The sequence below is a fragment of the Phoenix dactylifera genome, unplaced genomic scaffold (assembly GCF_009389715.1).
Source record: "Phoenix dactylifera cultivar Barhee BC4 unplaced genomic scaffold, palm_55x_up_171113_PBpolish2nd_filt_p 000722F, whole genome shotgun sequence".
Classification (NCBI taxonomy): domain Eukaryota; kingdom Viridiplantae; phylum Streptophyta; class Magnoliopsida; order Arecales; family Arecaceae; genus Phoenix; species Phoenix dactylifera.
Genome location: NW_024068100.1, coordinates 227,284 through 248,069, shown reverse-complemented (window position 1 = coordinate 248,069; position 20,786 = coordinate 227,284). Strand labels below are relative to the sequence as shown.

The 20,786-nt window shown below is 40.5% G+C and overlaps 1 protein-coding gene and 1 pseudogene across 1 annotated transcript; both read right to left on the bottom strand.

The window, feature by feature from the left end:
* Positions 1–2,139: 2,139 nt before the first annotated feature.
* On the bottom strand, positions 2,140–5,324 carry LOC120106999 (annotated as a pseudogene).
* Positions 5,325–12,374: 7,050 nt separating this feature from the next.
* On the bottom strand, positions 12,375–19,177 carry LOC103717648 (O-fucosyltransferase 36-like). The gene is made up of 3 exons (XM_008806111.4): positions 17,517–19,177; positions 12,895–13,144; positions 12,375–12,754 (listed from the first exon to the last, which is right to left on the bottom strand). The coding sequence occupies exons 1-3, from the start codon at positions 18,824–18,826 to the stop codon at positions 12,578–12,580; spliced, it is 1,737 nt and encodes a 578-aa protein (XP_008804333.2). The 5' UTR covers positions 18,827–19,177; the 3' UTR covers positions 12,375–12,577.
* Positions 19,178–20,786: the final 1,609 nt, after the last annotated feature.

Sequence of the window (20,786 nt, the reverse complement as noted above, 5' to 3'; positions counted from 1 at the left end):
TGTGTCGAGATGAATACTTGACAAATAGAGTCTATCGGAACGAGCTGAAACAAAATATTGGGATCGAGTCTCACCTTTCTAAGTTCTTCCCAACATAATGTCAAGTAGTCCGCATGCTTATTTCCATCGACAACAAAGTATTTAAGATTAAAAAACAGCCATGCTTAGGTCTGTGTATTCTTTTGGGCCGGCCTATGTGGTTGCCCTGTCCTAATAAAGGCCTAAGCAAGTCTTTTGTGGTCTCCATATTATGAACAGCCATGCGTTGTCATTGTATGATGTGAAATCAAAGGTCCATGGATCAGATGGTTCACAGCCTTCAAGACCATCAGGATCATCGCCTGCCAGTTTTGTGGATCTCAGCGACCCCTCTTTTACTTTGGCTAATGCCTGCACTTTTGGGAGATGTATCCTATATATATTGATGCCGAGATCAAAAGAGCCATAGAGGATGCTTCACAAAAAGCACTGTAGAATCTGTGCTTGGAAAATGTTTGTGACCTGCGACCAACAAACGAGATGCCTTCGCTTTTATCAATCCATAGCCAACAAAAGTCATGCCTTCACACTCTCGAATAAAGATCATGTCATGCCCCCATGGAATCAGGCAAGCAGGACTTCTCTATGCTTTCCTTTTTTTTTGTTCTAAATTATGGGCATGACCCAGCCTCCAATCATTCAAAAGGAGGCCTACCTTTCACCTCCCCGCCACCCTACCCAATTCAGCTGATGACCTTCCAGAGTTCCCAAAATTGGACCCTTCAACCGTCACTTTCCATCCACTTCCCCATCTCAAGCGTGCACGGCATCATCCATGACTTCTAAGTCTCCAGTCGATGTAATTTAAGAGCTGGAAGTCCTGAAACCATTTCAGTCTCCTTAAGAACAGAAGGGAGCATGTCGTGGAACCCGCTGCAGCGGACGTAATGGACAAGGAGGAGGCTGACTGAGGACCTCAGAATAGCTCTAAATGACTGACGTCCCTGGGGTTGGCCAACCGTTTCCCATCATGCGCCAATGAGTGGAACTCACCACCAGCATCTGCATGCATGCTGCTAAGTATTAATGGATGGTGATTACTGCCAGGGATGCGAGTTGTTTGACACCTTGGTGCCAGGAGGAGTTGCGAGCGGCCTGATCAGACTATGTTATGTCAGGTGTGCTCTGCGGCGAGAGGTCCTTTTGAAGGATGACTCCGTGAAGATTATTGGGTGGATTCTACGGTGTCAAGGGGGTCAGCGACTACCACCTGCTGTTGAGGGATTTCGGGCCTTGGTTTGTAATGGAATGGTCATTCAACGAAGCATGTATTTCGTGAAGCGAATGGGGCTGCAGATTGGATGCCTTCTTTGTTACGAGACGGAGCTGCCGAGTGCTCTCTGTGATGTTTTGCCTTTTAATTTTTTTGGTTGTAGATCAATATTATGTATGATACCACCGTCTTTAGCAAAAATAAAAAATAAATAAATAAATAAATAAATAAAGCATTAATGGATGGTTCCACACACGTTGGCATCTCCATCCAGCGAGGCATGCATGGATGGGCTTGGTCGGGCACAGAGCAGCACCTTCAGAAAGCTCGCAGTACTTTGAAAGGATCCATTTAGCTTGGGATATTTTGCCCTCTCGTTTGCTCATTTAGATTGCTGTCGGTTTGATGGAGGATTTCTTTAGTTGGTGCTACGTAGATTTTAACCTTTTAGGCCGCTCGATCACCATGCTCATTTTGCTTTTCCCCGTTGCATGCTACATTCCGAGTGCATATAAATTGTTTTACGTACGCTTCGATCTCTTCGCTGAGCCTGGAAGTTAAGAAAATGGGCAAACATGGAGGTCTTCCCCCAAGGAAAAGAGAGCGTAAAATATTTAGAATCTAGATGAAATGAATGTCTCTCGTTTCTCATGTAAATCTTCTCGAGTTACACCGCATGGAGTTGCATCACATCATAAAGTCTGCCTGAATTGCTCTCTTCGATTCTAGGAAGTAAAAGAACGATACATAGTGCTCACGAGTGAATACAGACACCCTCGCATTTCAACTCACTTCATTACCCATATACAGTGAGGCAGAAGAGCTGCGCAATCTTATGCAAGTAGCGGGCCAAAAACAATATACAGTCGAAGTGAGTGATGATGGAATTATCTTGAGAATGCCTTGCAGATATCAAACATCCACTGCATCAGCAGGGAGGGACTTGGTTCTGCAAGCAGAGGAGCTCCCGCATAGAAATTCTTTGCTGTGAACATCTCAGGGCTGCTCTCAGCATTCGCCTCGCAATCTCGGGCCCTTCGGGCTCCCAAAACGGGGCGGCTCTCATTGCTATCGGCTGGAAAACTCTTCTTTCCGGGGCCTGGTTCTGCGTCGCCACAAGGGATGTGAAATGAAAATGCCATTCCCAAATGAAAGGATTTCATTGTCTTGTTTTCTGAAGTTTGTGAATGTTCAAGGAGCAAGGAACCTGCAGCACCATTCTCCACTCTCATTTCCCCGTTGCCAAATTCCGGGGATGGATGCAAAGCTCTTCCTGATTCTCCCAAGTGTCGATTCCTGTACTCTCTTAGCTCTGCCTGGTACTTTGCCTTGAGCCATCTCAATTCTTGATGGATCTCATTTTCATAATCATCTGATATATCAGGTCGAGGAGAGCCGAATCTTAATTCCGGTACCTCGAGGCAATGCTGTTGGTTGGAACCAGAATACGAATGGCCCGACGACTTCGTACTTTCGCTCTGTAGATAGCCATTGATGTGTGCAACCCTCTCATCCTCAGCTTGGTCACCTTCATCGTCCGAGCAATTATCCGATTGGCTGGTAGACAGCACCGGTGCTCCCTCGGTCACATTATCCTCAGATCCCTCGACTTGGTACGTTCTCTCTTCGAACCGGCCATGCATCGCAGCACACTCGAGATTGGAACAATGAATGGATTGCACATTAGCACAGCCTGGAGACTTGAGTGAAAGGTAGTCCATGAGCGAACCGCATGATGAGGCATTGGATGCACAATTCTGACAGAAACTTGCAGTAGGAGCTCCTGGCATTTCTTCTATTCCAGGTCCTGGTTTCCATTCCGGCACCAGGGACACTACCTCTCCGTCGATCATTTCTGCTATTCTAGTTACTTCATGATCAGTTATATCCAACTCCGCAACCATCTCCGTCGCAACACTCAATGCAGTATCAGCTTCGATGTCGAAGGGGAAGTATACGTTGCGCACACGGCCTGCAAAACAGATCACAGGTGATGATGGGTTTCCCTTGCTCATGAATGAATCAAACAGGAAAGCTTCAGAGGATCTAAATTCTCTCATACCGTCTTTATCTGCAATCCTGAGCCTCAGAAAAATGCCCCATCTTCTCCCCTCCTTCCCTTGATTGTGATATCTACATTAGCCAGTGCTTCGTCTTCTTGGCTATTGAAAAGGTCCATTCCATGGATTTCCATGCCAGCAGCATGGCAGCCCCACCCATTTTCTATCTCTGTTTCTCGGTGGAGACTGCTGGAGAATCCATTAGTGTACGAAGAATCGCTACTTAGAAGGAGATTAAGAGAAGGTTGCCTCACAATCCGGCCCATGTCGCTCAATTCTCCCTCTCCATAGACCATACCGCGATCATCGATTTGGAGAAATGGGTCCTTGAGAAGCTCTCTCGCAGGAAGCCTTCGGGAAGCTGCGGCCAAGCATTTTTCCACGAATTGCCTCACCTCGGGATCCTTAACTCGATACAGAGCTTCAGGCTTGGTCCCCTACCGGATTTACGACCGTAAGACAGCAACAAAATAACTCTTAGGCATTGCAGCAATGCTATAATTAGCTATGAGGATTCAAAGATATGGGATCTTACTGAGATAACTTTCTTGTAGATCTGCGCCGGATGCGTGCATTCGCTGTAAGGGTACTCGAAGGTGCCATCTCCAAGATACACATCCCAAAAGAGTATATATCCACCAATTCATTGTATTCCTCCTCATACACCTCGGGGGCCATGAATTCCGGTGTGCCTGTCGAGGAAGGAATGGAGATACCACCTAAATCTAAATCTAAATCCAAATCCAAATCCAAATCCAAATCCAAATCTAAATCTAAAAATAGAGGGTGGGCAGCATCTTTGAGACCAAGTCATTGCCCACAAAGGAACGAAGAAAAGAGACTAGATTGGCAATGTCCTTAGCCTAACATGAAAGCTATATGATGATAGAAGCAGGGCCATGGCGGGCGCACCTACGCAATGGACGGCGTGCGACTTCCGGAGGATGGCGGCGAGGCCGAGGTCGCCGATCTTGACCTCCCCTTGGTTCCCATTGATGAAGATGTTGTCGCACTTGAGGTCCCTGTGAATGATGGGGGGGTCATGGCTGTGGAGGTAGAGGAGGCCCCTCAAGATCTGCCTGCACCAATGCTTCACTGCCCTGATGCTCACCCTCCTATGCTTCTGCCTGTACCTATTCCAATAGAGGAGGAAACAAAAGAAACAAAAACAAAAAAAAGGAAGGGATTGAATCAAGAATAAAACAGTGACCCAGATCTTTAGTGTGGGGGAGATTCACTTACTGCCTGAGGGTGCCGGAGGTGAACATCTCGGTGATAAAATTGATGTTCCTCTTGGAGGTGTCGACCCAGGAGGTGTAGAACTTCATGATGTTCTTGTGCCTGAGGGTCTTGAGGAGGTGGATCTCACAGTAGAGCCTCTCCAGGTCCTCAGGACTCTGAAGGAAGTCATAGAGCTTCACCTGGTTCCATGCCACCTCAATCCCTTCATACTCATCAAAAGCCCTGTAACTGCCATCAGATTCCAACATGAGAAAGCCATGAACCAAGAAGAGGAAGCTGGAGTAGGTGGACAGCAGGGGGGAATGGGATCTTACCACTGTCTTTGAAGCTCCCCTGCCAAGGATCTCATTGTACTGCAGACAGGAAAACGAAAAAGATTGTGAAGTTGCCCAACTTAGGAACTTCGAACAAAAAGGAAAACAAATATATTTCTGCAAGTACCCTGCCATATCTTCCCGTGGGATCGACCTCTAAAAATTCTGGGTAATCTGACACCTGGGCCTTTGCACCCATCATTCTACTTAGCTCCAGTGCTTACTTGTAAAAATCCTTCCTTAGAGGACCATAAAAAAAAAAAAAAAAAGCAAGACCTCTTACTTCTGAGGAGAGGGAATTCCAGCCTAAATGGATAGATGGAAGATGAGAAAAAATGAGTCAGGAAAGACCAATTGTCTGTTATGAAAACAGCAGAAAAATGGAAGGGTGAAAGAGGAGTTGGAAGGAGGGAGGGGAAGGGGAGATAGGCTTTGGGCGGTTTCACCAAGAGAACAAGGTTTTTCCAACTCAGCTCCAAAGGTTGTTCCATAATTCAGTAGGGAGATACCAACCTACAGGACAAAAACGACAGATGGAGGGACCAAAACTTTTCACGCCATCCCTCCCTCTCTTCCTTTCCTTTCTTTTTTTTTTTTTTTGTTTCCTGGTAGCAGTCTCCATCCCTCTTTAGGCCTTCTCACGGACTCTCTCTCTCTCTCTCTCTCTCTCTCTCTCTCATCCTTGGTTGTGAAAACTCATAATGATATACTAATCTCTCTCCCAAACAGATTCAAAACCACAAGTTCTGGCTCGATTAAGTCATAAGGATTTTTTAGCATTGTATTGTGGGTGGACCTGCAGACATATCACATATGTATGGTAATAATTATTTTCAAATAACTGCATTTTTTAGTTATACACAGATGCTTCAATATTCATGAATTGTGGCCAGAAATGTTGTTTTGCTATGCCCTTTGCTTCTCATGTGTTTCTTCTGTCTTTTATAATCGCATGGTTTGTATTGATATATCCTACATTTTAAAGCCTAAAAGTCTAAGAATGTGCATAAAATCTTTCTCAACCTTCGGCTAATGGGTTACATGTGATATATATATACACACACACACACACATATAATGAATAAATGAATCATAAATATCTCCTTTGGCAAAAATATGTAATAAATTGTGCTGTTATTAGTTACTATGAGAAGAATTTATTTGACATCTTATCTTTAGTGTGCTATTTTGCATGATTTGGAAATTTCCATGTTGCGTGGTGAGCAAAACATGGATTAGATATTCATTATGCGAAAGTTAAGGGCTATCTTTGGGGAAAAGGGATAAAAGCAAGAATGTGAAAATTTTTAATCTTTCTCATATAGACTATAGATCAGTTCTCAGCAATTGACTTGTCGCTCAAAGCTTCCTGAGGATGTCAAGGTTGGACATTTGCTATCTTTTACTATCTTAAATTGGTAGCTAGCTGACAGTTCAAAGAAATAGAAAAAAAAATTTGTGGCAACACGTAAATCGATTGAAATCATAGCTATTGATGGCGAGCCACCCGAAGACTTGTATCCATTTAAGAGTTCCCCTAAGTCAATAGAAAAATAAATGGTTGAATAAAGAATAGGATGCATTTAACTTGGAGATAACATAACATAGGCCTTGGTGAATAGGCTTCAGAAATCATTTTATTGGTAAAATAGAAATGATTGGTAAAAGAATGATCTCTTGCACGAAATGGGAGATTGTGTCATCAGAGCTGCATAAGAGTTGGGCAGAGGGTGTAACTGAGTCGAGCTAAAGATGAATATGAGTAGGAAAATGTTAATCTGCTCCAAAACTATATGAAGCTTAAACTTGGTGCATTTCCTAATAAGGCAGACCAATGTTACGGCGCATATGACTTGCTCAAAAATTCGACAACCGAAATTCATAGGACATGTTTGCATATTAGGAAATCGACTCGATTCATCATGTTTGCACATCTGCAAATTAGATCAAACTCAAATAAACAAACCATGCATCAATTCCTTTCGAAGTTTATGAATTTCATAACAAATACTCATCTTCACCATCATATCATTATCAAATAATTAATTACTTTTAAACCACTTCCTGCATAGGTAATATATTTTCAGAAAACTTCAATATTGTTTTTAGGCATTTTGGATATGTAGATTATGATGATTGGTGATTCAAATGTTTCATCTTGTTGGACATTTTATATTCAGATGGCTCTATTTATTCTAGATTGCTTTAGTGATTCCGGTTTACGTTTAGCGGTGTTTAGCGTTCGGGTTTACTTTAAATAAATAAAAAGTAAAAAAAAAAACATACGGAGGAGACAATCTCGAAACAGACTACAATACAACAAAAAAGAAGAGAAAAAGAAAATCGATCGTGGCAAGCGCCAATTGGATGGAAACACTGTGCGATGTTCCCCATGAGGACTTTTCCGTGCCGAGTTTCCCGGTCAATTAAACTATAACAGCCAGTGTACTAAACGAAGTACGGCAGACGTTGGGCGACTCCACTCAGCTCTCTCGTCCCAGACACGATCCAGATTCCCCTCATGACGTGTCCATCCATAATTTAAAGGCCTCGGGCTGCGATGGAGAGCTGCCCCTTCGGCGCCCCCACAATATCCACCAATGGTTGCGCGACAGGTAGCAAAAATGTGCATTGACCAGACCGGAAAGCTTCCATCTTTGAGAACAAGCAAACTCCTTCGAGGACTGTGGTGGACAGAGCCACTCGATCATGTGACTAAGATCATTGCCACCACTCGGGCATCTCCATCGAGGTTGGCTAGAGACATCTAAGGTTCCCACTTACTGCCACAGCACCCCAAGTGATACTTGTCTCTTGAAAATCCCCATCCTCTGGTCATCTTAAGGTGAACTTCGACAGTAACACCTCGGCAGAAGGAGATGGAGGAGGAATTGGGTTTGTGATCCAGAATCATGGCTCCAAGCTAGTCATGGCAAGCGGGCGGCGCACCTGCGATATGACAGCTATTAGAGTAAAGCTCAGGACAGCATGGGAAGGAGTCACCTATGCAAGGAGGATCCTAAGGGCAATCTGCCTAATCCTAGAAAGAGACTCTACTACGGTAACTGAGTGGCTCTATGACATCGGGCACCAAGGAGACGACCATCCCATACTCAATAATATCCAGAGGCTAGTGTCAAGTTGCCGCTCGATCCAGATTGCTCATGTGTTCTGTGAGGCGATTAGGGCTATACACTGAGTCGTCTTATTTGCTGCTTTCCATTCAGAAGAGGTTTTATGCACTAAGATTGATTCTGCCCTCTTATCTTTATGTCATCCTATTTCTCTTGATGCTAAAGATGGTACTCATGCCAGGCTGACGTAAGCTACTGCAATCTACTGATGTACCAAAAAAAAAAAAAAAAAAAAAAAAAAGTGAGGGATGAGACGACGTATCCAGGTTGGGGGTGGAAAGATGAGGTCGGTGTGGAAAACCCCTCCGCCATCAGGCGCTAGGAATTTGGGAGGGAGAGGACGGAAGGCCACGTGAGCGCATGAAAACAACTCCTTTTAAACTTTGGTCTCGGCGTAAAGAAATCTTGCCTCCTATGTTGCCATCCAAAGACCTTTGCGGCTCATCACTCCAAAAATTTTATTTAAGCAAACCATGTCCCTACATATGAGCTATTGTGTGATTTTATTTTTTCTAATTTGTTGGCCACCTTATAGCATAATCTTTAGATTTTCACCATTAAACCAATAATTATTATTGATGTTATTTTATCATATATATATATATATATATATATATATATATATATATATATATATATATATATTAACATGATGGATTGATGGAGTTAGAAACCGTTATAACATCTGTTATTTTGAACCTCCTCTCTCTCTCTCTCTCTCTTATCTCTCTTTCTAGATGGAAGTGAGGGAGGGGCCACTTGAATGAATGAATAGTTTGATAGATTTTTGTTTTTTAGTTCATCCCCAATTATTTGAGGGAGGGACGCATCAGGACCACCTGATATGATATGGTGGAACCTCCCCATGCTGCACCGTCCAATCCTGAGACACGACCAAATCCGGCATCGAATCTTGTGACATGTGGTTCCTGGGGCCACCGTCCGTTAGGTTCGGGTCATATAGTAGATTTGTCTTTTTATACCAACGTTACTTTATTTAACGCCTAGCGGCCGTTTCCTCCGTGCAAAAATAACTGTCAATATTAAATTCTTTAAAATAAAATAAAAATTACATGATGGCCTTTTTCTTTTTGATAAATCGAATATATCATATTTTTTAGAACAAATATATCTAAAAAAATAAAAAAGAAAAAACGAAGAAAAGAAAGTGGTGAAAATTTATAACTATTATATTTCCAGCATCATATAAGGCGGTTCAATAAAAAATTTCATTCATCTCTCAATAAATATGGATAGTTTGCAAGGTCGCGCAGTTTTCAATAAATTATAATGATGGGCGCTCATTATCTGGTTTTAGATTCATCTAATCACTATTGGCGAATTTTTTTCCAAATAATTTGAGCGGCTAAAGCTGGTGCCAGCCGTCAATTTTGTACTCGACTTACATTTTTTTAGAAAAAAATATTAATTTGAAACCTTTGCAATACCTTATCAATAAAAAAAATAGTTTATTTTTACTTGATAAAATTTTTATGGAGCTGGATGGACGCATCCCTGATTTCAAAGGGACAAAAAAAAAAAAGGTCAGCCAAGTTCAGGCCAATTTTAGCCACTGGTTATTGTCCAAATTCCTCAAGAGGGAGCTCGTGACGGCCAAAGGCCAAGAAAACGATGGTGGAAATCATCCAACCTTTCACAGTCTCACTCGATGCAGCCATTTCTTTTTATTTTTTTACTTATTATATATTTTTTTAAGATGAATCTTGGAAATCATAAAAAAGAAAACTGAGTTAATTAAAAAAAATGGCGTTAAACCATCTGCTTTAAAAAGGGTGATGCCGCATGCTGGTTCAAATAAAATTTATTTTTAAATGGACGGGATACTTCAAATTTTAGATTTTAAAACATAATATTAATATAGTATGTAGGAAAATATTAATTAACAGCTGCTATTTTTATTGCAGGTTGGCTAATTACAGAAGGATAACTCCATAAAACTAAATAACCATCACTTAATACCAATACATATTGTTAAGGTTCTATATAAAAATCCACACTTTTAGATTGGTGGATCTAAGAATATATAAATATCATAAAAATTCTTAACTCATCCGACGTTGGGCTATTATTATTGGATGTTAACACATAGAATGTAACAGGAAATGATTCAAATGATTAAGCAACCAATGCAATACAATAAAGTCATTTGATATATATTTACAACGTGGCCTTTTCAGGCTCGTTCCACAATCGTTGGTATCTATCAAATCATCCATTGTTTCAATGGAGCAGTCATGGAAGATGACGATTGGGCAAGAAAAGCTGGGCGTGGTGAAGTGCTGCGAATGAGGGATCGGCTCAAAGGCGGCTCCTACTTGGCGTGGCTCGTCTTCTTTTCAAGAAGATTCGACTACGATGATTGGATGAATTCGGAGTCGAGGGTGCTCAGTCGAAGATCGGCCGCTATTCCACAACATGTGCAGAGCACTGAAAAAGTGTGACACCTACCAAGCCACACATGTATATCGAAAAGCGAACGATGCAATAGACTGAGTTACTTCTTTCGTGACTAATCACTCTGTAAGTTTCATTTGGACAGACTATGGGCTTATACCAATACTTTTACATAGTATTTTGTTTTCTGATTTTATTGGTTGTATTCATATTCGTCGGATGTGAGCTGCTGAAATAAAAATTAAAAAAAAAAAAAAAAAAAGGCGACTTCTACGGCAAAATTCCCGTACGTGTTTGGCTGTGTTTTATGGTCTCCCTCACCACGTAAAAGCTCGTGTCGCATCCGTTGGCCATATCGTCGACTCATGTAATCCGCAATATGAACTTGGTCTATTTTTATAAGTAAAAAATCTACTAAGTTTTCATCTCTGACTCGAGAGACAATAAGAATCCGTTTGTCGAGTAGGAAGAGTAATTCTATAAAGGCTACAGTGCATATGAGGTTAAGACAACTTGCGTTTTCTTTGTATTTATCGGTTGGTTTGAAGTTCCGCTGGTTTGTTGAAATTTATTGGGCATGGTCTTCCTAAGATGATGCAGAAGATGACGGAAATGGAGGGAAAAACAAGTCTCTTGCATAATTTGCGCATGACTTGTATATCCCTCTTCTTTTGAAAGAGGAGTCCAAGAAGGAGAGAGAGAAAGAGAGAGAGGACAAATTATATCCTCCACTGTGTCACGTGGTTGTGCACGCCGATAATCATTGCTGCTCGTTTCTACAGCAGTGCATTGAGATGAGCGCTTATGAATGAGATCCACAAGAACAAGCAGCTGTGATTAACAGCATGCACGGATCGTATGGTGCATACAATGAAAGCGATCGGAGGTCAAATTGCTTTCATTGTATTAGAGATGCATGCTTGGATCGCTATCAAGTAGATTTGTGAAAAGCGTGGAAGGATTTTGCCAGAAGGTCTATGCTAAAATATGTTTTTTAATTGGAGGGGACCTTTTAGCAAAAAGCAGATCAAAAGAGCAGTGTTCGAAATACACTAAGGTCTTTGTGGTTTCCCTTGCTGATTCTATCAAAAGATACTAGTATCTGTTATGCGATGATATCTTTCAATTGACAACGAACTAATATGATTCAACCTGGGTTTGGAAATAGGGCTTGAAGGAATTTCAAATCAGGCTTTAATCAATTTGGGCCGGCCCGTAGCCCAATCCCAGAACCAGGCCCAAGAAAAAAATCTGACGGTTCCCCCCCCCCCCCCCCACCTACCTCAAGCACTCTCTCTCCCTCTCTCCTCTCACCTGATCTCTTTTCCTTCTTCGCTCAATCTCCTCTCTCTTCATCTTCATCTTCATCTGATCTCTCTCTCTCTCTCTCTCCAAAGCGAGCTTGGGTTTGGATTCTGGCCAAAGTTTTTTTAAAAAAAACTTCGGACCTGCCCCTTCCCCGAGAAATTATTCCCAACACTGCATGCACCACGTAGCCATGCACGCCACCAATCGCAACCACTTGTTCCTGTAATAGTGCACCAAGATGCATACTTGATGAATCAAACCCATAAGAACGAGTGATTATAATTGGTGGCATGCATAGCCATGTAGTGCACGCAGTGTGAAAAATAATTTCTGCTCCTCCCCACCCCATCCCAAAAGAGCTTGGAAGTGGAAGCACAGTTGCTGAACAATTTATCACTCAGGAAAATGTTGCGACCCCCAAAATGAACCAGAAAGGCTGTTCCTGATCTTTCAGAAAGATAAACAGAAGATGAAGTCTGACTAAGATGCAGACCTCATAGTAATTTTTTGTTCACAGTATTCAGGCTCTAGAGACAGATGGCCTCGATTATCAGATCTCAAATCAGCTCTCCCGGGTCCCAGCCATATCTTCCAACCTCTCGGATGTGGTATGCTCGTTGTCCGCTGCTTGAAATGGCGGGGCATTTGACAGAAGGAAATCATGTATTGCTATTACACTACCGTAACACATAACATCCAAATTTGCAGTCCACAGAATGAATCGAGGTCATTGGGAGCAAAATACTCTTATACACAATTTACAGATTAATATACAGGCCGCCACAAAGAACTATGGATATATTTGTGATGGTGTGATGCATGCAACATCGTTGGAGCACATAGCTGCTCCTCTCATTGCAGCTCGGCTATGTAATTAGGCAGCTCGCCCTGGCAAAGGTACTCATCACACTGGGAAGCAGATTCCCAGCCTCTCCGGAGTCGAATAATATCCTCAGTAAAAGTTGAACCTGAGGCTCCTATGAAAACATTTGACAATGCACAAATTGTTTTATCCAGCATGGCCTCTACCTGCATACAATTAAAACCAGCTTAGCGAATGCTTCAGTGTTGACAGTCATCTAACAAGGGGACAGAATAGAGTGCAAACCCTAATGGGTTTATTTTTTATATATAAACTCGGATTGTTTTTCTTAAGCCGAATATTTCACCTGACTATCTCCAGCTATGTGATTTCGGTATAACAAGGCATCCCATTTCTCGGCACTAGCATGAGCTGGCCTCTTGACCAGAGGGACTGGCTTATCATTAAACACAACCAGAGACTGTAGAAGATCCGTTTCACTCGTAGCAGCATCCGTAGAAAGATAAATCACAGGGGCATTAGCTCTCTCTACCACTCGTAGTATGCATTCTGCAGCTTGGGGAATGGGATAAAAGCAGCTCTCTTTTTTCACATTGCTGCAAGAGAAAATGGAATATACATACATGGTCAGAGAATCACCAGTTTATCTTTAACAAAATTAGTAGTCAGAATGTTGTGACTGCTGCGTCACCACCATGAGTTCTCTCTCCAACTAATTACAGAAATCTCTAACATATTAAAAATTCATATAAATCAAGAAAGCAGCCTCTATATAAATTTCTAGCACTCAGACATAGAATCATGACTCAAAAGAAAGTTGTGACTACTACAAGTCAGTAGTGTCCATAAAAATGAATCCATTAGTCCGGTAGTCCTAACAAGCCCCCATAAAAATTTTTTATGCTGTGCCATCAGAATCAAAGCATAATAAGTTCTGCAGTTGTTCTTTAAGGGAAAGATTTGCATGTTTGGCTTATTATGAATCACAGTCTGATTATATCAGTTATCCTGTCCCTGGCCTTGTACTGCAGCCATCGGTTCTCTCAATTTTCCTAAAATCAATGCTATTCCGGAAATCAAAATGTGCTCTAGAAAATCAACAGAAAAAAGGAGCGACATAGATTTCTAACACTTAGAAATGGATCATGACTCTACTGCATGTTATCATATCAATAAATCAGTCTCTAGAATGAAATCTGAATTTGTTACTGGCAAATTGCAGAGGTGAACTTTTAATACTGCATTGGAATTATAATAGTGTGCCAGGATGTGAAACAGATTAAAACAAGCAGATTGTTACAATTTCCAACAAACAGGGTACCCCTAAAGATATTATTGAGAGCGAATAGATTTTTCCATTTAGTGCTTCTCACTCCAAATACTTTAATGAACATTAAATATAGTAACCGTCCACCAACTAATTGCAGAGAATCTAGAATTGTTTTCAAAAGCAATAACAATAGTGAGTGGAGAATGTTTATCAGCATGTTGAAGTGAAGCAAAGCACGGTGCTTTAAATAATAAAAACAGTCAAAAACCATTCAGCTCGGTGCAACATTTAGTAATGGGATTAAACTTCCAGATATTATTGACCATCAAATAGATGCTAGAAATAAGTCTCGAGATGTATAACAAACATCCCATTGAACATAAATTTCATCAACTTAATCAACAGAAAGCAAATAGGAAAAGAGAGCCATGCTTCAGAAATAGACCAGATACCAAACACATGCAAGAGTTGGGTAGGTATCAGCCAATGCCGAAAAGGATGCAAAGAACTGCACAATCATATATTGTTAGGTACAAAAAAGTGAATAAAATGAATAATAAACCTCACCATATGCATAAAATGTGAACATAATATGGTGAGAACATCAAGAATTTTAGTCATCAATTATAAGAGTACTCTAAGCCATAAACATTGTACTGCATCTTTGTTCCTTTTTCTTCTTTCCTCTTCTCTCCTAATAGAAGCTACAACAATGAAATGGAATTCATCAATTTGGCATGAACTGATGACTTTGTGCCTTCTTTGTTATGCCGCACTTCAAGATTAGGGTTCAAGATAAGCATTTATCAAAACATGCCCCATAGACAATGGAGTGGCAATATGAAAAACCACATACACAACCCAGTCCATTATATCCACTTCTTACTTGCCTCTTCGTCATACACCTACTTCATTCAAAAAGACATAAATAGAAAGGCTTAGATCTCAGTACCGAGGCCCGTCCTAGTCTACAGCCAGGGTAATACAGTACTGGTATGGACCGGGACAGACCAGAACAACCATTAAATGAGAATGAAGAGAAACATTTTTAAAAAAAAAATTTAAAAAAGGTGCCTTGAGATGCTAAAGCCACTCAAATGTCAGAATGTAATTGTCCCAACGACCCAGTTGGAAGGGACATGGGGTCCGGATGTGTCCTAGCACTCAGTCTCTCTTCAGTTCAGTATACTTCTGTTGCAATGGACTGGATCCTTAATCCTTGCATAAACCTCTTCCAAATAGTGAGCTTCAACAATCCTTTCATGAAAACATGTCGAATGCTCTCATGTTAATCAATTCTTAAGCAAGAATCTTAAACATCAGCAAAACATAGAGTCTACTTTGCCACCCCCAACAAATGCTTGTCCATAGGCATTCATATAGGACTCCAATAAAATTTATTAACCTTCCTCAACCTCAAAGAAATCCCCAATCTCTGATCTTTGGTGATTAAAAGTTGTATCCCATCAAATCAGCTCTCATCATAAATCTCACAATTACTTCCTCTTATTTGTTTTTAACCATGTAAAAAATATTTGAAAATTGGCCTCAACTGTTTTGAACTATAAATAATTCAACACAATGTGATGCTGTTTACTTTCTTGAATCATTCTTGTCTGGCATGAGAGTATCACTAGAGATCTACAGATAGGCATGTGATCAGCATCGTTATAAATTTTGAATCTAAACCTACATAACTCCTTGAGACACATTTTGCAGAGTGTACAAATTTGAGTCATCTTGTCCTACCTTACTAGAACTAAAAGAACATTTGACAGATCTAATAAATAAATTTTGGTTGTCACAGTGCAGTTTTTTCACCAATAATCTACAAGCAGATAGATCTGAACCCCTACATCATGTAAGAGATAACCTTTGTTCACATCATGTTATGTTCTTTTCCTTAACAATATTGTAAGGAAATACTGAAATTCCTCAACAGCAGTAATCGTAAGCAATTAAGGAATCATCTAGTATTGATTTAACCTTGACTACAAATCATAATAATGAGATAGGGGCCATCTAATTCGAGTGAATTGTTCCCCCCAGAACACCAAGGATTGTTGCTTTCAGTGGAACCCTGGTTCCTTCTGGTCAATTCCCGGAAGGCCCAAGAAAGAAAAAAGTAACTACTTAGTAATCAAAGTGCCTTTTGCAGCAATCATGAGCATTTTTCCCTGCTTGAATTCCAGAAAATCCCCAAATCTAGTATAATAAAATGACATTTAAGACTCTGGATAGACCTGCTAAGAGTTATGGGCAGTATATAGAGTAGTGCTGATTCTATTTGCTAGTCTGCTTAAACATAAGTACCATGCATAACCTGCCATCCTAGAGTTGAGCATGTGAAGCCAGAGCCCAAAGGTGAGGCCCTTGTCTTTGGGACCCATTGCTTCAAGCTAGAATTTCCATTAATGAGTCACAGCATCGCAACAAACTGACAACAATATTTCTCCTCAAATTACATAAAAGTGAAGCTGAATAACTTGCCTCCTCCCGTGCTTATCTGATAAGCTTAGAAACTGACCATGACATATCAGCTCAAATTGATAGGATGGGGTTTGCCATCTAAGGTTTTTGACTACATTGCTTGGATACATATTCCAGAGTTTGGATACTAGCCAAAGGTTTCAAAGCCTCCAAGTATTAAATAGGATTAAAACTATAACTATTATATGTGTTCGTGCATTAAATTTCCGTGAGCTTGTAGTTGTTTTCAGAATGATTCATAAAAAATAAGTGTTGAAACATTCTCTGCATCAAGGTTAGCATTATCTAACCCACAAAATATGGGTGGTGAATTAAGCCAAAAATGAAATAAATAAGTTTCCCTCCCCCGCAGCAAGAGAAGGTTGCATAAATTTGGTAAAATATGTTCTTAATTTTGGGGTTAGGGTTTAGATTTTTTGAATAGATTGTGGAAAAAGAGTAGGAAGGGAACATTCTCTCCAACAATGTATAACTAAACAACATCTTTTTTATTTTCTATTCCCAATCAAAATTCCACCAAGTCAATTACATCAATGTATAGAGGCATCCTTTTATCCAGGATTTTTCAAGGAAGACACTATGTAAACCTATGCCCCATCCACAAATTCTGAGAGCATCAGACTCTACAAGCTAGCTAAAGTAATCTCTAGTGTGCAAAGTACCTCTGTCCTTTCCATCATGGTGTTCCACTTCCTTCATTCAATCTTAGCCAAGCCAAAGAGTAAATTGATGAATCTAATAGGAAGTCGTATAACATAATAACTCATCCAGCTCATGTTTGGACCACATATCACCATATTTAGAACATGAAAATAGCTAAAGGATTAGGACACGTTTTAGATGGGGAGCTATTTTCATCTAATGTTCCTTCATAACTTCCTAAAAGTCAAACCAGATGAAAGTCAGAATGATCATTGAAAATATCATGAAACTTTGCAATAGTTCATAGACCAACAAATCTCAAACTGCAGAAGAAAAAAAACAATGCAAGACAAATACCTGAATTGAAAGTGACAAACAACTGATTGTATATAAACAAATGAGCTCGAAAGTATAACCTATCCATACTTTAAAAATGTATCACATGCCATGAGATGCTCACTGCACATTATATCATTCAATTAAATTAGCTAGAAAATAAACACGTAAAGATAAAACTTATAAAAACATAAAGATAAAACTTATAAACATATAAAGATAAAACTTACCAGAATTTCAAGAATCCATGCCGACGAAAATGCAGAGCTATATAGTTGCTCCCCAAGAATGTCTGCACAAAGCGTTGCGCTGTAAGAATAATAAGCCGACTTGGTTGGATCACCGTCTTGCATTTGTGAGCAAGTGGACCACCTGGCTGCATCACCCACTCTTCCTCCACATCTGCATAGAACATATCCCCAATAGCAAGAACCTCATCATCAGACGAGAATTTGGGCACAATATCATCCACGACCCTCTTCTTTTGTGTCTTCAACTTGGCATCCTCAGGCCAAGCAGCTTCAATCTTGCCCAACGAAATCCCCGACTTTTCCAACCTCTTAATATGCTCCCCATCCAGATAACAAGGAGGTGATGCAATATAGCATATAAACCTATCTATCCTCATCTTATGGTTCTTCATTTCATGGAATTCTTCGAATGTGATCACAACCTTTCTACCGAAGCATTCATTAATGTGGTCGATGTCCAACACCCGGTCGTACTGGTAATCAAGTTTGGAGCTCGGAAAAATCAGGGTGCGGCCTAGAAGTGCAGCGAAGAACATATGCTTCTCCAGACAGATCAAATGGTTGGACATCTGGCCAGACAAACATATAGCAAACAAGTATCGATCTTTCTGTGGCTTCCACTCAATCGTCCTTCTCTCCGCTGGTCTCTCCACTTTCCTACACACATCAACTCCAGAACTAGAGGAATCGAAGTCCACATTGTCATCTGATGACCCTAGGGAAGCGTTTCCGACCCGATGAGTGGAGAGAAGAGTATTTTGGATCTGTTTATTCAGCTTGATCTGCTCTAGCAACGCCAATCTGAACTCCTCGAACGAGACCGAGTTCAAAGACTGCGGCAGATCGACGACTTTACCTGAAGTGTTGGAATTGGAGCTGTTGAATGGAACTGAAGGAGGAGAACGAGAGACCTCGGATCCGGAATGAGCGACGGAGAGTGTCCGATTCCAGAGTCTCAGAAAACCTAATTGTTGGTTTCTGAGAAGATGGATGGCCCGGAGCTCGGACTCCCGCATCCTTTCGCCGGTGGAGTCAGCCTGTATGATGGAGACGCCGCGGAAGAGGCTGCCGAGGTCGAGGGAGAAGAAGAGGAGGATGACGACGAGGGGGAGGCAGATGACGAGGAGGTAGCGCTTGCTGGTCCAGAAGCCGCGGCGGATCCGAGTGGGAAGATCGCCAATCTCGAAGGCAGCGAAGCGGCGGCGGGTCTTGACCTCGTTTTGGGGGACGAGGGCCCCACGCTCCTCCTCCTCGTCGGAGGAGGAGTCGGAGGAGCGATCCCTCTCCATTGCTAGGGTTTCTTCTGAGATCGAGGAGATGAGAGGAAAGGATCAGAGTGAGGCCACGGGAGTGGAGATCTCGGGCGGAGATCTCCGGCGAAGGAACCGAGGAGCAGAGTGAGTGCAAGCGGGAAGGAGAGGCGAGGGGAGATGTATCGATTCACCTTCCTTCGCGCGAATCTACCGTTTGATCGCACAAAGGTCGGTTCGAGCCTGTGCAGCGGATGAATGAAGGGTTCGAAGTGCTCTGAGATTTGTGCATGGAGAGATCCAACGGTCGTCGTAGCCAGAAAAATGAATCATTCTTTTGCGCCAAAGATACAACCCAAAGCCATAATAGCGTCTGGTGAACGAAAATTAGCCCCTGGCTGCCGCTGACGCTACGTTATATATCGCAGCTTTTTGGGTGCTCATATTTATCTGTAAACAGTGCAGCTAACTGAGTGCATTACTCAAAAAAAATTTATTGAAAAAGGTTGGTATATGCTTTCTTACTCTTTTTTTTATTATTATTTTTGTGAATGTACTCATGAGCGTATGATATAAATTAAAAAATTATAATATAAATTTAATGCTAAAGTTTTTTCTTGAGAAAGTAGGTAATATAAATATATGCAGTGAAGATTTTTTTCCAAAAAATTAAATCAGTATTATATAAAAAAAAAGAGTAAATAAGTCTTGGGCATGTCAAAATTGTCCGCGAGAGAATTGTTAATTTTGAAAGATTTGTATTATATAAAATTATATACATGGGTTAAATGGAGACAATACATAATTTTTTTTATGGGATAAGAATCCAAATCAAATGACAAATCAACCATCATTAGACTATTTATTAACTGTCTAAACGGTCCTCCTGCATTTTTAAGCAAGTGCATCCATGCTTATCAAATCTATTAGCATTTAAATTATTCAAAAGCCCCCTAGAATTATTTATTAATCAAAGTTTGAGTTTTGTCCTGACTAGACCTTTATTTTGCTGTCCAGCATGATTCCTTTTTCTGAAGATGGAGAGATATGAAGTCCCATACTTGCTATCTAATTTGCATCATTATTTTTTCTTAAAATACAAAATTTGTTCGTTGAATTATATTTCAGATCAAGAATCAATATCCATACAATTACTGGCTAGTGAGCCGGCCCATAGATAACTATAGTCAAATTATCCTTTATCTACAGCCCAAAATAGTGCAAATTTACCATTGCTTGTCACCAAAAGCCTGAAGAACATATCATGAGCCCGGAAAACTTATAAATCATAAAATTTAAATTAGAAAATAATATATATCTACCGGCCGGTCTTTCTCGGATCTGCATAATGCTTGCATGGAAGCTGTTGATTCAAGTAAATATTCATGTGTCATTTTGGTCCTCATAATGTATACTAATCTTATTGCATCATATGGGTGATAGAACTTTTGTATAACTAGGTGGGAGCTTACAATATTAAATTAAATTAGACCAGTGATATATCAGGTTGGATAAATAGGAACATATATATTAGAAAAAAATTGCAATTTAAACTTAATGTATTTGTTAAATTGATCAAAAATCCAAAATTGGACTAGATCTATTTATTATAATGTAATTTGATATGGCACTTGCAACTTGTTTAATAAACAAGATTGATCATGTCATGTTCATGATAATTAGTCAATGGGGACTTAAGAAAGTTAAATGAATCTTAATTGATTAAAAATGATTTTAAGTGGGCCAGATTCTATCATATTCGACTATTAAATATGCCAAAAACTGAGTGAACAACTGAGGAATCAAAACTTGGAACCCATCTATTTAGTAAAAAGATTAAATTGAGCGGAATACAATCAGCTTATATTGGACTAATCGAACCCAGACTTAGACCCCAAAGCAACTAATCTTTCGTCCGTACAAAACCAGCTCCACTCACAAACTCAGAATTTGAGCTCACTTGATTATTTGATCCCGCAGACCTTCTTTAATCTGATGA

Excerpts from the sequence above, each read along its gene's own strand:
- LOC103717648 (XM_008806111.4), bottom strand. The coding sequence starts at position 18,826 with ATGGAGAGGGATCGCTCCTCCGACTCCTCCTCCGACGAGGAGGAGGAG. Across the intron at positions 13,145-17,516 it reads CATGGATTCTTGAAATTCTG|CAATGTGAAAAAAGAGAGCT; the intron begins GTAAGTTTTATC and ends TTTCTCTTGCAG. Across the intron at positions 12,755-12,894 it reads ACATAGCTGGAGATAGTCAG|GTAGAGGCCATGCTGGATAA; the intron begins GTGAAATATTCG and ends AATTGTATGCAG.